Source organism: Emydura macquarii, unplaced genomic scaffold, assembly GCF_026122565.2.
Source record: "Emydura macquarii macquarii isolate MOO-44397 ecotype Brisbane River unplaced genomic scaffold, CSIRO-AGI_Emac_v2 contig_499, whole genome shotgun sequence".
NCBI lineage: Eukaryota > Metazoa > Chordata > Testudines > Chelidae > Emydura > Emydura macquarii.
In genome coordinates, this window is record NW_027130636.1 from 15,331,066 (window position 1) to 15,347,655 (window position 16,590).

The 16,590-nt window shown below is 41.0% G+C and overlaps 1 protein-coding gene across 1 annotated transcript; it reads right to left on the reverse strand.

The window, feature by feature from the left end:
- Positions 1-8,195: 8,195 nt before the first annotated feature.
- On the reverse strand, positions 8,196-14,406 carry FAM124B (family with sequence similarity 124 member B). The gene is made up of 2 exons (XM_067538660.1): positions 13,664-14,406; positions 8,196-8,810 (listed from the first exon to the last, which is right to left on the reverse strand). The coding sequence occupies exons 1-2, from the start codon at positions 14,393-14,395 to the stop codon at positions 8,196-8,198; spliced, it is 1,347 nt and encodes a 448-aa protein (XP_067394761.1). The 5' UTR covers positions 14,396-14,406.
- Positions 14,407-16,590: the final 2,184 nt, after the last annotated feature.

The window sequence follows — 16,590 nt, forward strand, 5'->3', positions numbered from 1 at the left end:
ACTTCTGGCTCTTCTGCTCAAAGTAGTGTAAGGGCTACACCACCTCCAGACTAATGCATTTTGTCTCACCAACATCAGTGTTGCAAGAAAGTAGCAATAGAAACAACTGGACACAGAAATGTCAGTGTTGTTATTCCCGATGTATAGCAATCTAGGCAAGCTTAGAATCAGACCCTAATGTGCCTAGTAGTTTGCTGGGGATTCGGGGTTGCTGATCTAGAGCACAAAGAATGGCACCACACTGAAGCGCATCCAACACCACTGGATAAAGACACAATTTATATACATCTAATTTATTAACAGTATTATTGAGGAGAAACTCCACAGCAAACTGTATTAGGCCCAATTTCAATCTAAACTCAGGGTTAGATTAGAATCATGTCCATTGGACCAAATTCATCCCTGGGGTGACTTCAAAGAAGTCAGTAAATTATACCAGGGATTAATTTGGTTTAATGTTTTGAAAACAAAAAACCTGTAGTAGTGGTTGTTCTACTCCATAGTACTATAGTCTATTGTACTATATTCTTTCCTTATCACTCTATTTCTCACCTACTTTTCTTCTGCTGACCCTTCTTAGCTGTGGGGGGCCAACCACAGTGGAACTTCATCGTTCATTCTACATATAACGCTATAGTAAGTGACTTACTTTTTCCTCTCTTGTCTGCTTTTTAGTTTCGGTTGTAATTCCATAGCACCTACTGGCATGATGCTGTGCATCTTTAGTCACCTCTCTGCGAAGGCATGTCTATGCTTACTTGTGCTATAACAGAGACTTTAGAATAGATAAAAAAGGATAATGGATAAAAGCTTTTATTCTGTTCAGCCCTCCTTTGCCAACCTAGAAACTCTGTTTATTAACTTCACCCACAAACATCATCATGAGCTACACTACTAGAAGCCCCAGCAAGCTAGAGCAGGTTGTTCAGATATAGCCCACCACCGAGTCATTCCTTTCTTCTGCCTCCCTTTATGGATGACAACTGGCCCCATAGCTTAATAAACTATATCTAGTCTCTAGCCACACCTTGGCAGTCTGCTCCTGCAACTCTGAAGGCCTGGCTAGCTAGGAAAACTGGAATGTCTGTGTGCCTTAGTTCTCCCTCTGGGTAATTCTGGCCAATATGCCTGGGGCCTTTCCAAGACCTAGAGGGATAGTAAATCCCATCCCACCTCTCACTGTTTATCCATCACACCCCTATACATGCAATGCCCTCCCCTTTCTGATTTGCCACACTAACACTTTCCAATATTCAAGTCCCTCCTAAAGACTCATTTGTGATGTTGACAAAAAATGGTCAAAATAAAAGTTAAAGTTACACTGCTGGACTTGCGGCTTTGTCCCATCTTCTTTGGAAGTTCCATGGGGAAAGCAACATCTTCAGTCCATGCTATGTGCAGTGCTTAGTTCACACTTAGCATTTCTGACTAACTCATACTGGAAACAACTCTTGCCTGTGAATTAGAAGAGGCAGAGAGACAATACAGTGGCAGTCCAAACTCATCCCTGAGATAACTCCTCTGAAGGCAGTGAGATACACAAACTAGCACACTGGAGATAAAGTGACCCAGCATTCAAGCAAGGTGAAATTTCAAGTGAGCTATGGAATTTAACGTGATAGAAAATGAGAGGTTTAAATTATTCAGTGTAATAACATTAAATATGAATGTAAAGCGGAGAGATCTCATATGACTGTTTTTGTCTTATAGTAAGCTGCATGGTATTTAAAGAAGTAATTGAGGAACCGCCATGGTCCTTCAGTTTAACCCCAAAACCTTGGGCAAAGACTCCAGCACTCTGAACAGCTCAGAAAAACTTCCTAATTGCTTTGAAGTATTATCTCCTGATTCTGACCCAATTTTGCAGTGTAATGAATGTGTGTGAACCCTTAGGGACAGGAATCTACTTGAGTGGCACCACAAAACAACATGGCTCCAGGAAGCTGCAGGGGCTACTTATGATAATCACATTGCAGAATCAAGGTTTGTATTTCCTACTTCAACACTGGGATGTTTTTGTTTTCTGTAATGTCATCTCTTTTCCATTTCTGTACACTGTGTTAGGTACAGATTTTGGATAGGCACGTGCTGTTTCACCTTAACCTGCTTGTGGGATAATTATGGAAACATTTATTTTATTTAACCTAAAACTGCTTGGCATGTCTAAGGCCCTAATTCTGTTTCTTCTGAAGTCAGTGAGAATTTTGCCTTTGACTTCAATGAAAACTTATTTTGGGCATGTCTCTTCAGGCCACTTTGATCATTACTTTAAAGATTCTTTTGCTCATTTTGAAAAAGAAACAGCAATTCCCATTCATATTAGAGACAGGTTTTAACTGGAACCATAGAGCCAAGGCTCCAGGAGCTTGGGATCCAAACATTTACTTAGGGCATTTTTGTTCCAAAAGACCCCCCAAGTACTTCACAAAACTGCAAACAAACAGTACTAGTGAAATGTGGTAGGCTGGAGTGTTATGGCCAACTAATGTGCAGCATCCTACAGGGAGAAAGGGCATTTCAGCCATGAAAAGTGTGCAATTCTCTACTCTTACAAAAAGTGAGTAGGCAAAGGCCCTCGCTGGGCAGACACAGCCTTGTTTGTTAAGGGGGTCATCTTAGGAAGGCTCACACTGTTGTTCATCTGTCTTGGAAGGACAAAAGATATGAACCTGCTGGGATGTGAACCTGCATTTCCAAGAAATCTAGACAAATCTAGGCTAAGGAAAAGGGCAGTTTTTTGTTGTAGAAATACCTTAGAGAAATGGTTATTTACAACTGTGCCAATTGCATGTGATCATTCAGAATAGCTCATATAATACCTATCACTGCCTCATTATCTCCATAGCTGTAAATGGTCTCAGTAGAAAATACCATTTTTAAGGACACTTTGCAGTAGAGCCAGCCTGCCTAAATAGCAAACTGCCACTTTGATCATTCTTAAGTGTTTTTATTCTTTTAAAGGGGTTTAACTTTTCATTTATTTTATAGGTGATTAAACAAGAGCAGGTTTTGAAAATGTTAAGATGGATGCTTGGCGTTACAAGGATGGATCAGGTTTGGAACAAACAAATTAGGGGAAATGCAAAGGTGGTAACAATTATAGAAAAACAGAGGGAATCCAGGCTTAGATGGTTTGGGCATGAAAAGAAGATCAAAAGTATATATAGGAAACTGGATCTTAAACTTAAACATGGAGGATATTGAGAAGAGTTGGAAGACCAAAAGTAGAGAGATGAATGTCATACAAATGATTTGATTAGCTGCAGAATTTCTGAAGAACCGCTTCAAGACAGACTGAAATAGAGGAGGACAGGACACACTGACTCTCATAGAGATGGAAATAGGCCTATGCTAGAAGACGGACTACTTTTATATGTGATTAGATTTAGTAATTCAGATCTTGACATTGGAATTTTCCCTTTACACATGTTTTGCTGAAATCTTGAATACCTTCTTCTGGGAGAAGACATTGGCCCCAATTCTGGGCAATTCTATTCCTGCATTTGGGATAGGAACAGGGTGGTGAGGGCCATGGAAGTGCTTTTTAGATACCTCTGCACTCATGTTTCAGGGCAACCAGGAGCCTACCCAGCCCCTGCTATCAGTTGGAGTATCCTCTGGACTGCTCTAAATTACACTCTGCTTTTCATAAACCTGGGAAACAGAGAATAACTGTGCACTCTGGGCATACCACCAGTGTGCTCTCCATGTATGAGTGGGAACAGGGTCACTGGATAGGTTTACTTTCTGCACATGTTTACTTGTCTCCCAGGTACTTGTGGAAATGGAAGCTGTTTTATCCATTGCTTGAAGCACTCAAGGCTGAAGGAGTTTAGCTATTTAGCAGCCTGTAATGGAATGAGTAGTTTATTATTTGCTGTTTCAAATGGTGATGCAAGACTGTCACTTTGACTTGTCGGAGTGTGGGGGATGTAGGGGATACCTGTTAACACAATAACATGTTTTATAAATACAAATATATTCAGATATAATAATACCTTTTCATCACAGTAATGCAAAGCACTTTACAAAAGAGGTCAGTATCATTATCCCCATTTCATGGAGGGGGAAATGGAGGTACAGCGACTGAATGTGACTTTACCCAAAGTCATCCTGCAGACCAGTGACAGAGCTGGGAATAGAACCCTGGCCTCCTGAATCCTAGTCCAGTGCCCTATCCGCTAGAAAACATTGCTCTGAAGAGAAATCAGAGTATAGCTCCTAACCCTCAGCTTCAAGGTCCTACGTAGAGCTCATTATTCACTCCACATGCTCCTTCCAGTCTTCAGATCTTACCTGTCCGGTCATTTAAACCTAACTCTCCAGCATAATGTCGTCTCCTCCCATTCTTAATTTTGAACCATCATTCATTCTTTTCACTGTGCTAGATAAATCGGTTATTTTGTTCATAAGGCAGCCTCTCCCCGCCCCCCAGAAGGCCTGATTCTCCTAGGATAAATCAGGACTAACTCCACTCAACTCAGGGCCCATTTTCAGTGGAACTGGAAGGTTAAGTTTCACCTGACCAAGCTAATGTGCTCACAATAGACATGTAAGTACAGCAACGCAAGTGAACAGGAAGAGTTAGTTGCCCCAAGTACAAGCCTGTCCAAGACCCTAGATACATATTTGGGTGGCTACCCATTGGCACTCGTGCCACCACAGCTACACTTCTATTTTTAATGCACTAGCCATTAAATCCCTCCTTAAAACTCCTTATTCCAGGAATCCAACCCCCTGATTCTCCTCTCCAGTAATTCCCCACCCTCCCCATCACCAATCCTTTCCTGAATGATTGTCCCTTCCCTTGTGTTGGTTTGGCTTCTTCATATTAGGATGTCTTCAGTGGTGGTAAAACACCTTGCTCTGGAATTGTGAAGTGCTGGGTCAATTTATACCACTCTGTGTGATTATTAATAATCAGCTTGTATGCAGTAAAATGTCACAGTACATTTTATTGAAAACAATTAAAACTACTACAGAATGTAGGATGAAATGTCTTTTAAAAAAATAAAAGTGCCTCGTGATATAACTATAAAACGGAAGATCAGTTATCTCCAGCAATGGGCATTCTAAGTCAGATCTGTAACCCCACATGTGAAGCCACACAGTATGGTTTCCTTTGTACAGGACACAGGACAATAAGACTATGTTTTCAGAACAGCCTGGTACAGTAGGACAATATGTGGCATGTAAAATAATGTTAGGAACATGTGTCACTCTATACATCAAAACTCATTCTCCCAGCACACACACAGTTCTCCAGCATCAACAGCAGCCTCGGTAGCTCTCATTCATTTGATTCCATCTTGGCAATATTAGGGCCTGATCCTGAAAACCCACAAGTCACATTAATTTGAATGGCCACTGTGGGTACTCAGCACTGCTCATGCAGTGAGGTGCTGCTCAGAATCAGGAGTTTAGCCTATAAAGAAAGAACTCTGAATGAAAAAATGCAAACACAGCTAATATATGAGCTGACCTGTCTTAGTCTGCAAAAGAGAAAAATGAGGGGGGATTTGATAGCGGCCTTTAACTACCTGAAAGGGGGTTCCAGGGAGGATGGGGCAAGGCTGTTCTCAATGGCAGTAGATGACAGAACAAGGGGCAACGGTCTCAAGTTGCAGTGGGGGAGGTCTAGGTTGGACATTAGGAAAAAGTTTTTCACTAGGAGGGTGGTGAAGCACTGGAATGGGTTACCTAGGGAGGTGATAGAATCTCCATCTTTAGAGGTTTTTAAGCTGAGGCTTGAGAAAGCCCTGGCTGGGATGATATAGCTGAAGTTAGTCCTGCTTTGAGCAGGGGGTTGGACTAGATGACCTCCTGAAGTCCCTTCCAACTCTAATATTCTATGATTCTATGCTGTGTCACTAAAATGCACAGATAGGATTCTGAGTACACAGAAACAGAGCAGACGTGCTGAGTGAGAGGATGCTGTTATTACACAGTTACTTTTCAGAGAAGACCCACACTTTAAGGTCTAAGCAGAGACTTTTGCAGATTTACTCAAGGGAAAGTGGATGGAATAAAGGTGGGAGTTAGCCTTCCCCAAGACAAAACTCCGACAAACCTCAGCGCTCCCCTGGCTAATTAGGTCATGCTGTTCACAAAGGGGAAAAATATCCTTTTGGACCCCCCTGAGTAATCAAGGTCACCCACTGAAGCTTGGGGCATAGTTATCCTTCTTATTTTTGCAGGCATAGATGCAAATGTTGTTAATGATGATAAAATTATCCAGCCCTTTCTAAAAGGGAAGCTGCGGTGGGCGTCGCAATGCCCCCTTGCAGCAGGAATGTTATATGCAGGGTACTCAGGGTACTCAGCAATAAGCAGGACCTTAATTCTGCTGCAGGATTCTTGGGTCCTCAAGCACTCTAGTATAAGGCATTTTCTGTGCAAAGCTTAAAACCGGTTGCCTGAGTTCACAGACCTCATTAAAAAAAGCCATCTCAGGTGGGCAGGTCACTGGCTAAGGATGGTGACATGGCTAAATCTGAAGTGAATGGGGCACAAAATTGGTCATCCCCTCCATATTCTAATTCTCTTCAGACCAGACAAGAGCACAGCAAATGGAAACCTAGTTAAATCCTCACTCTCTGTTCTGAAACATTCCCTCAGGCAGCACAGAGCAGACACTGTCAGGAGGGCACAGTGTAAAGTAGCATCTCCTTGTCGTGACTCCAAATTTACCATCTTTTAACAGTGAGTCTCCATGTATTTCTCATATTCTGAAAGAGGATAAAAAGAGCTGATCAGATTTCGCCATGCCCAATGTCATTTTTGACACGTCAGTCAAGCCCCCGCTCTACCTCTCCTGCTTTCTGGCCTAGGGAACCGTTCTCGAGTAGGCAAACTTTAAATAAACCCAACCTTGATAATAAACATTTGTTTCTTTTAAATCAAAGGACAAATGAAATAATTCGTCCTTTGGTGAGCAGCCTTTCCTGGAATGTTTACCTTTTACCATTCTAGTAGCTCTCTCCTAGCTCCAATGGTTCCTACTTGCCTCCTGCCCTTTACAATTCAATTTGGATTGTGCCACCATGTTAATAGTGGGCTAATAAAGAAAGATTGTGCACATTGTTGCTAACTTTATTCCATGAAGCACTGGGAGGGCGGGGAAGGGCTGTGCTTAGTGAGGAGAAAGCAGCGTTCCAAACAACTGATTTTAAAGAGTTTTCTTCAAAATTTGAAAAGGAGCATTATGCGGGGGAGGGGCAGGGTTCTCTGTATGTAATTTGATCTCATTTAAGTGCATATAAAGGATCACATTCATAGTTTTCAAGCTTGAATGATGACAGAAGGAGACATGAGAGGCCACCGAAAAGGAGAATGCCATTGCAAGCCTGCTCCTGTGTCGTGACCATGGCACCAGCTAAGGTACCTCTACACTTATGGCAACATGTAGAATACAGACACTGCACACTCAGCTAGCATGGGTATAAACAGAGTAGACAGTGTGGCACTGCTTTAGGTGGGTAGGGTGCCCTACACATCTGAGCTCTAGGGTATATACCCTACACAGCTCTCTACATGCCCACACAGTGTTTCCCATGTCCACACTGCTATTTTTAGCTGTGTAGCGTTCTGCTGCCTCCTCCCGGCCACGTGTAGCTACACCCCGCAGTGAGGGTGAATGTGGCCTGCCTTTCACTGTAGTGTGTAGCTATGAGTACCCTGCATGCCGCTGCAAGTGTAGACAAGGTCCTAGTGGTTAATCTTGTCATGCAAGCTACAGTACCAACGCCTCTAAAGTGTTCAGTTATTGTGCCATGTGAGGCTCCAGCTCACAGATGCTAAAAGCTCAAATGCAAGTACACAAGACAGAATGTGTCACAGGCTACCGAATAACATTTAAAAACAGTAATAAGACTTGCATGGCTTATTCCCATTCATTGCACAATTACCCTATTGGGTGTTGTGTATTAAAAAAAAATCAAGCTGTGTGACTGCACATGATTATTTTTTCTGGTTTTGCCCTGTGTCTCTAACATTTTTGTACATAAAAGTGACTCTATTGCAAGAAAACCCCACTGCAGTCCCCTCTTCATAACAGAAAAGGTAGCCTGTGCATCTGGGTGTCTGTACAAGCCCAGAGTTGAGCAGCAGCAGGCAGATTGCTTTCTTTCTGTTTGCAGAATAAAGCATTTAGCTATCAGTTTTAAAGTCAGTCTGTCAGGCATATTTGTTTTAAGTCAAATAAAGAATTCCTCCTCCTCTTCATTTCCATTTCCACGGTTTGCTCTTGATATTCGCAAGTGAAAGTCTGAAGCTGTCTGGCCTGCTCCTTTATTTCTGTTGATAGCAAATAAGTTGATTCTGGAGCCAGCAACAGCTAATGAATCCCTTCGTGCTTGTGGTTGAAGAAGGATGCCCTGCAAGTCCCTTGACAGCTTGCTAAGAGGAGATGGGCTGCATTCAGAATTTACAACCGTGAACCCTGTGTCAACATTGGTCTCCTCTTCTTGCCTTTGAAACTGATTTTCTTGGCTGGAAATTTTCATTTTAGTGCCTGCATTTACATGGAAAGTAGTATTATCAGGCTGCAAAGTAGCTGCCGGACTGCTCGATTGGGATGACGAGCAGGAGTTACTCTGTGAGGTGCTGCTAACACTCTCAGAAATAACGCTGTGTTCTGATTTGATTTTACACTTCACCATGCTGCTCTTCCAGCTTTTCTGGTCTGGATTAACCCACTTTGTGGGAAAGGGCGCTAGAGTGGAACTCTGTAGCATCTTTTCTTCACCTGCATCATGGTGCTGATTTGAAAGTGTGCCATTTTTTTCATTGCGTTTGGAGTTGCCTTGAACCTGTTAAAGAAAGATTGACGAGAACACAATTAAATCACTGCTTGAGCAGCAGTGAAGTGACTACTATGTCTTCATCTGCAGCAGTCATGCTGAAATCATCTACAATTTATGATTAAGGGTTCCATTATTATCTTCTGCAGTTACACAACTTGGATGTGGAGACCCACGCAGAAGAATTTATGAATGAGCTGATCCATTAATTTCAATGTGCCATTATATTTACCATTAGAGTCATAAATTCAAATCCAATTTTAAAATCACACATGCACTGAATGTTGTGGTCTCAAAATGGTCTCCACTGAAAAGTTCTCCAATAAAATAAAAACTATATGGCTTTTCACAATTCTTTATCAACTACAGTCTCTTACAAAAGAGATTTCAGGTTAGGACCTAACTTTGTATTCCTTTCTATTCCAAATTCCCATGTATAAAGGAATGCAGGAATCAGGTCCTGGAATAGGAGAGCCATTGTACATTGTGATTTAGACATATTGCTATTGTCTGTGGGGGGTGGCTTGCACCATCCCTGTTTCTATAGAGACAAAGCCTGTGCCTATAGACCACTAGAGACTGACACAGGTTTTTGTAAATACTGCATTAAGATAGTTCTATGAAAAGGATAGCTTTGGCTGAAACATAATACAGAGGACCAAAGCCCACCATAAACAAGATACCATCTCTTGATGAGTTCATTTTACTATGGAAGGGGACAGGAGGAAATATTGAGAGGATACAAGTTACAAACGGAAGAGACCCATTCGACCAATGAGTCCAAAACGATAAAGGCAGGCTGGGAAAATTCTACTTGCCCGATTCTTCAGGTGACTATTTGTTTTTATTTGATTTTTTGATGAGCAATTTAATTATTATTTTTTTCATCATCATGGTAAATATGGGTAAGTCCATTTTTGGCATGGATTGATGAAAGGGTTTTTGGAGTAGATTGATAAAATGATTAAGGGTTTCCCTTGATTCCTCTTATTGCCAGTGTAGTCCCATTGATTCCAGTGAGACACTACCCTGAATAAGGCTCCATACGTGTGGATCCCTTTCCAGGACTGGGGCTAAATTACCAACATTATTATTTATAGAGCAGCACGAAACTCTGTGTTAACCAGACAATTCACAGTTCTGGAGAAGTAATAAAGGCAAGTGCAAAGTATTGCAATTAGGAAGTAAACAATCAAATGCACAATTACAAAATGGGGAACAACTGGCTAGGCCGTTGAACTGCAGTACTACTGGGCGTTCTAGTGGATCACAAACTGAATATGAACCAACACTGTGATTTGATTGCAGAAAAGGCCACTATCATTCTGGGATGTATTGTAACAGGAGAGTGATATGGAAGACACGGGAAGTAATTGTCCCACTCTGTGTGGTACTGGTGAGCCCTCAGCTGGAGCAGTGTCCAGCTCTGGATGCCACACTTCAGGGAAGATGTGGACAAATTGGAGAGAGCCCAGAGGAGAGCAGCAGCAGCAGTGATGAAAGGTTTAGAAAACCTGACCAAAGTGGAAAGGTTAAAAATGCTGGGCACGTTTAGTCTTGAGAAAATAAAGCTGATGGGGACCAAATAACCGTCTTCAAATATGCTAAGGGTTTTTTATAAGGAGGGTGGTGATCAATTGTTCTTCACGTCCACTGAAGGTAGGACAAGAAGTATCAGACTTAATCTTTAGCAAGGGAGATTTAGATTAGATATTAGGAAAAACTTTCTAGTGATAAGGCAGTTAAGTACTGGAATAAGTAACCAAGGGAGGTTGTGGAATCTCCATCATTGGAGGTTTTTAAGAACAGGTTAGACAAAACACCTGTCAGGGATGCTCTAGGTATTCCTGGTCTTGTTTGGAGGGGGGGGTGGGAGGCGGGATGGATCAGATGACCTCTTGAGGTTCCTTCCAGCCCTAAATTTCTATGATTAAATTAACAAAGTATGAGCATTAGGAATCACCTATAAACCGTTAGAGAAAGGGCAGAGAATGGAATAGTAAAGTAACTAAAGATAACTCAAGAAAGAAAACTGAGAACACAGAAGACGTGAGCATGTGAAATATCAGGTCTCTTATCAATTACATTATCTATCCCATAATAAATAACCCAAATAAAAGTATAATAATGGATTCCAATTTACATCATTTATTTACTGGAGGAAATGCAGAGGGATCGGAAGGGGAATAGTAATTTTAACCCTTAGTAATTATGACTGTATCACAGCAATGCCAAGAGCCTACAACCAGATCAAGGCCTGCTTGTGCTAGGTGCTATTTATCCATATAGTAAACGACAGTTCCTGCCTCAAATAGTTTACTGTCTAAAAGCTATTGGGCCTGATTTTTTCCTTCACGCTGCTGAAAATCAGAAGTTAGTTCATTAAAGTCAAGGGAGTTATACTGGCTTCAAGTGAGTGGACAGTCAGACCCACTGAACTCATTCTTTTCATTTCTAGCTCTGGGTGACTCATGTAGGGCCCAGTAACGCCAGGTGCTGGGTGCTTCCTGCTAGTTCTGGAATGCTTGTCTCCAGTGCCTCACAAGGCACTCAGACGCATCAGGCTTTCAATTTTTCTGCCTCCATGTACAATGGGGATACTACCCATGACAGACATGCATAATATGTGATATGCATGATATCCTGCCATAGCCTTGAAGAAACTTTACTGAATTAAGTGTCTTTGGGGTCCATTGTATTAAATACAAAGCTGAGTATCTTATTGTCTACCGGGCTCATATGTAACCTCTTGGGAGGAGATGTAAAGTAAGGCCTGGATGATGAAGAACTATGTTGAACAATGTGCCAAACAAGAATAGACTTTTGGGACAATATGGGTGAAGTGGATTTCCTGGGAAATATTGAAGGGGAGGTGAATGCAAATTCCCAACTTCCAATTATGCAAAAACCCAGCCTTTTGCAGCTGCGCCCTGAGGAGTGGACCTGTGTCTGCTGATCACCTGTTTCATGAAGCCAAGATTGAAGGCCCAAGCTGTATAAAGGAAAGACTGAACAACTCATGGTTACTCTTGTTCTGAATCTAACACAGTTATGAACTTTTAACAGTGGGGAGAACCCAGGTGTGTGTTTTGAAGGACTGAAACCCATGCAAGGCTGAGGTTGGAGTTAGGATGTCTTCTGGTAAGTTTTTTTAGCATGCATATAGGTTCTTTTATTATTTTTAATATGTTTTCTCTGTAATGCTTTCACCTTAAGAATAAATATGCTTGCTGATAAAAAACTGTGTGGTAACTTAAAACTGCCAGCAATTACTGTTGTTTATAGCCTTTGGAGAGAAAGCAAAGTGCAAACAGTGGCCTGTTTGGGCAGCCTGGCTTGCTGGGGATATGTCAGTGTAGGCAGGGAACTGTGCATCCTGGAAATACCCCAGTCAGCAGGGAGAGAGACAGAGGTTTCTACCCAAGAGAGGTTCTTTGCAGAGGAGCTGGGAGCCTAGAGTGGGTGCCCTTGGTGGACTATACACCTGGAATACAGGTGCAGTTGCCCTGAACTGTGACACTCCCCACAGGGTTGTTTTGAGTATTAAGCCCCTGGGGGTAAGGACTGTCTTTTTATTCCATGTTTAATCAGTGCCTAGCACAAGGGGATCCTGGTCCATGAGTAGGGCCATAGATGCTACTGTAACACAAATGATAAAGAATACTATTAGATAATGAGCCTGATGATGCAGCCCTCATTCACATACACAGTCCCATTGGCTTTAATCTGCCACTAATTTGTATGGGCCAAAGTCTGAAGTGATGTTTAAGGTGGTGTAGCTTAGACCCTTTACATTAACACTCCAGTAGAGCTACTTGCAAACCACGCCCCTACCTTAATTTACACTTTCATACAGCTTCCCCAGGTGTAAATCACACCAATTTACACTCCTTACTCCCAGGTAGATAGGACACAAGTAGTTCCAAGTGAGTTCAAGTGTGAGGGAATCTAACTGGGTGTAATTATTTACAGAAATTGTTTGGCAAAGAGATTCAAAGAGATCCCAGACCCAGAGGCAATGCATGGGGAGGAATGCAGGGTCACATCTCCCCTGCCCTAGATTTCAGTGGAGTTCACATAAGTAAGCAGACAGATCAAATCAGATGTAATGCAATACAGTGTGGGATAGCAGTAGAGGACTGCCAGAGGTGGAAAAGGTCATCCAAAATACAGATGCATCCACTTGAACCATTTTCCAGAATAATTAATCCTTAAATGGACTAAATCCACTTTCAAAGCAGATTATCCAATTTGCAAAAAGACAAATCAGTTTAAGCTAAAAATGCAAAAGTTAATGTGAAAAAACCTACCCATGGAGACAAGCTGTTATTCACTATGATTCATTCACTCCATCCTAGGCAGTACAGTTTCACTACTCAGTTTAACTACAAAACATTCACAAAAATTGACTGATACCATACACACAAACATACCTTTCCTTGGGTGGCATAGCACAGCTAGAACATCAGCTTCATGAAAGCATTTCCGATCTAAACCCTTACTGTAAAGAAATAATTCAGGTATCTACAGTAATTTGATCTGAGGGTGAAACTTTGTGTACAGACCAGCCTACAAAGTATTTTCAGATTAGGTTATTATTTATCAAGCCTAACTTTACAATGTCCTATCAGCCAAGGGGATGATATTACAAAAACATTTGGGCAATCTTTTTATGTTACTTTGTGTGGTTTTATTAATGAGAAAAGCACCCAGAGTATGGGATAGACAGCTATAGATATTTTATACATTTGAAGGAAGAAATAAGTAATAATAAATAACTATCTTCCAGTCAGAATCTGTGCTCTTCCTTGCTGGTAAGTCACCCACTGAATTAAAAACAACACATATAAACAAAACAATACCTGAAGTAAGATTTTGTTTCCTTCGTAGTCCTGAGTTTGCCATCGGGTACTACTGATAGGAATACATGGATTAGGCAGAAGCGGTACTAGCTGTCCAATTTCTTGCACCTTGAATTGCAAAACGGAAGATTCTTTCAGTTCAACAGAGACCCCAGGAGGCAGCTGCTTCAAGCAGAGCTGAACAGCAATGCTTTTTGTGGCATACAGCACAAAGACACAGAAGTTACTTTTCTGCAGAGTTGCTTCTTTCTGTAGAATCATCTCGTAAAGTCTTACTGCATCATCATAGTTATCAGAACTACAGTAAAGGGTCACACGCAGAATTTCAGTGCCATAATGAACTTGCCGTACACCCCAGACAGGCATATGCTCATCCAGTCCATAAAATTCCTGACTAGCAGGTGCATGAGGGTACAGTTTCTCATTACCATGTTGCATGTGGTGATACTGCCATGGCGGATGCTGGAAAAAATCATGGATCCGAAAAATCCGTTCTTCCCCAAAGCCCTCATGCAGGAAAAGAAGAACGGATGTCCCAGGAAACCCAGAGCTTTTCTGGCGACATTTCTCATAATACTTCACTGGAGTAACACGTTCTGATACAATGAAGAGGCGAAAATCCAGGCAGATCCATCCCAGAAGCCGATCGAGAGTTTGCTGTAAGAGTAATGAATGCCCAGAGGTGGCAAGAAGATGCACAGTCATCACCAATGAGTCTGCTTGTCCATCCATTGTGAAATCACCTTAAGAATAAAAATAAAGACAAATTAGTGCTTCCATATTCACTGAATAATCAAACAGTTATACTTTGGATTTCTCTGTTGCTTCCCATCTGAAGATCTCAGCAAGCTTTATAAGCCCCACGACATCCCTGTGGAGTAAATACAAGTATTTTTATCTATAATTTACATAAAAAAAGATGAAGCACAGAGAGGTTAAGTGATTTGTCCAAGGTCATACAGAAGAATGGTGATTGAGCTGGGAATAAGTTTCTTGTTCCCTGACTCCCAGTCCTGATTTTTAACCACCAACTAATATACATAGAAACCATCTGACATTCCCTCTCAAAAAAAAAAAAAACCCATAAAAACAAAACAAAACAATAAACCACAACCCCTCAAGCCCTAAAGTTTTTGTCCTTCATAATGAAACAGAGCGGGGATTAAGAACACTGAAATACTAAAACCGTTATTCTCAATACTTAGATTTTAAAAATACACTTGCCAGTTGAGCATGGAAATGTAAACTCAGATCTAGCAGAACCCTGGCAACGGACAACAAGAGACACTGTTACTGCCTCAGTGCAAATGCAATGCAGCGCTTGTGTTTTAAAGCCTCAGCAGGCTTTGTTCTTTTCGTCAAAGTGCCAACGTTTTTGCTTGATCTAAGAGCTTTGATCTTTATAAGTAACACCCTTCTGGGGTGTTACCTCTAAATATTCTTTAAAACAAGAAAGGGAAACAGGCCAACAAAGGAAAAACAAATGTGAACTAGGCAGATAACAATTAGTGCAGACGTGAATCAATCTAAGGAAAGACATGAGTTTAGGGAAATGCCTAAAATGCTAGTTTTCCCATTGTGTCATTTTACACAGCACAGGCAGCAGGCTGCCATTCAGTTCTAATCAAAATATGTCAATGCCCTGTTTATTACCAAGTAACCCCAGTGCCAGGTTTTCCCCCATTTTTTGGTGCATTTCTATTGCTATGCAGTATTTGGATAGGTTGTTACATTTATGTTATTATGCACGAAAACAGATCATTACCATTGTTTTGCCTTTACTGATGGATCCAGTTTCTACCCAACTACAAACCACATAAAGATGCTGAAAATATTACTCCTTCCAGCTTTCCCCCAGAGGCCCTGGACAAATAAACAATTTCTGTTGTCCATGGTATGTTGCCAATTCAGAAGCAATTTACACAGAGTAAATTAACCTCATTCTTCAGATGGAACTTTCTTTTCTTCTGCATGTATTTAGATCAAAGGTTATAATTTCTGGTAATGTATCTGACTACGTATGTTTAGGAAACACAGCTCTCTTTCTTCCACTTTACCAACACTTGGCTTTTCCTCTTTCAAAACTGCACAAAATGACAGTTACAACACAATGGCAGTCTTCCCAAACCCCTGGATTAATAAAACACACTGTCTTTGAAGGGACTGTGTTATCCAAACTTGGATTGAGGTCCAAATTTTCTGGCTGATCCTTCTCTCCATAATGGGCTGAACCAAAACACCAAATCTGAACAACCTCAACATTTGGAAAGTTCCATATCTGAACATTGTGACTTAGGTCTCTAGCTACAAAAGCCCGCTCTTGTACTGATTTTAAAATATGTATTTTGTACACAGACAGACAATCACTCTAACGCATTACGTTTTTTATACACCATGGTGATAATCCCAATATAAAGCACAGAATTATAGATTAGCTACAGATAAGATTTGGAGGGGGTTTATGTTGGAGGCCCAGTACTATTTGAGTTGCTTGACCACTGTCCTACAGGCCTAGCATAGCTTCAGTTGCTTGTTTGGCTATTCTGACCCCTGTAGCATGACATCTTCCGGTTAGCAAAGACTGATTAACCTTATAGATGTCTCAGTTTCTGCATAGCATGGCACATAATAAAACAAAATACAGATACTGTATGCTTGCAGCTGCACATAGATAACAGTAATAAAAACAAGAAGTTATCCTTAAACGTCTGGGGTACACTGTTTTATTGCCAAGGAGCATATTTTTACTCTGCCCCTCCTATCACCAAATATTGTTTTAACAACCCCAATTATCATAATAAAAATAAAATATAATTAAAAATAAAAACCCGATATAAATAATTAACAGATATAATAATAAAAAATAATAATTACATAAAAATTATTTATAAAAAATATAAATAATCACCACTTAAAACAAAAAAAGT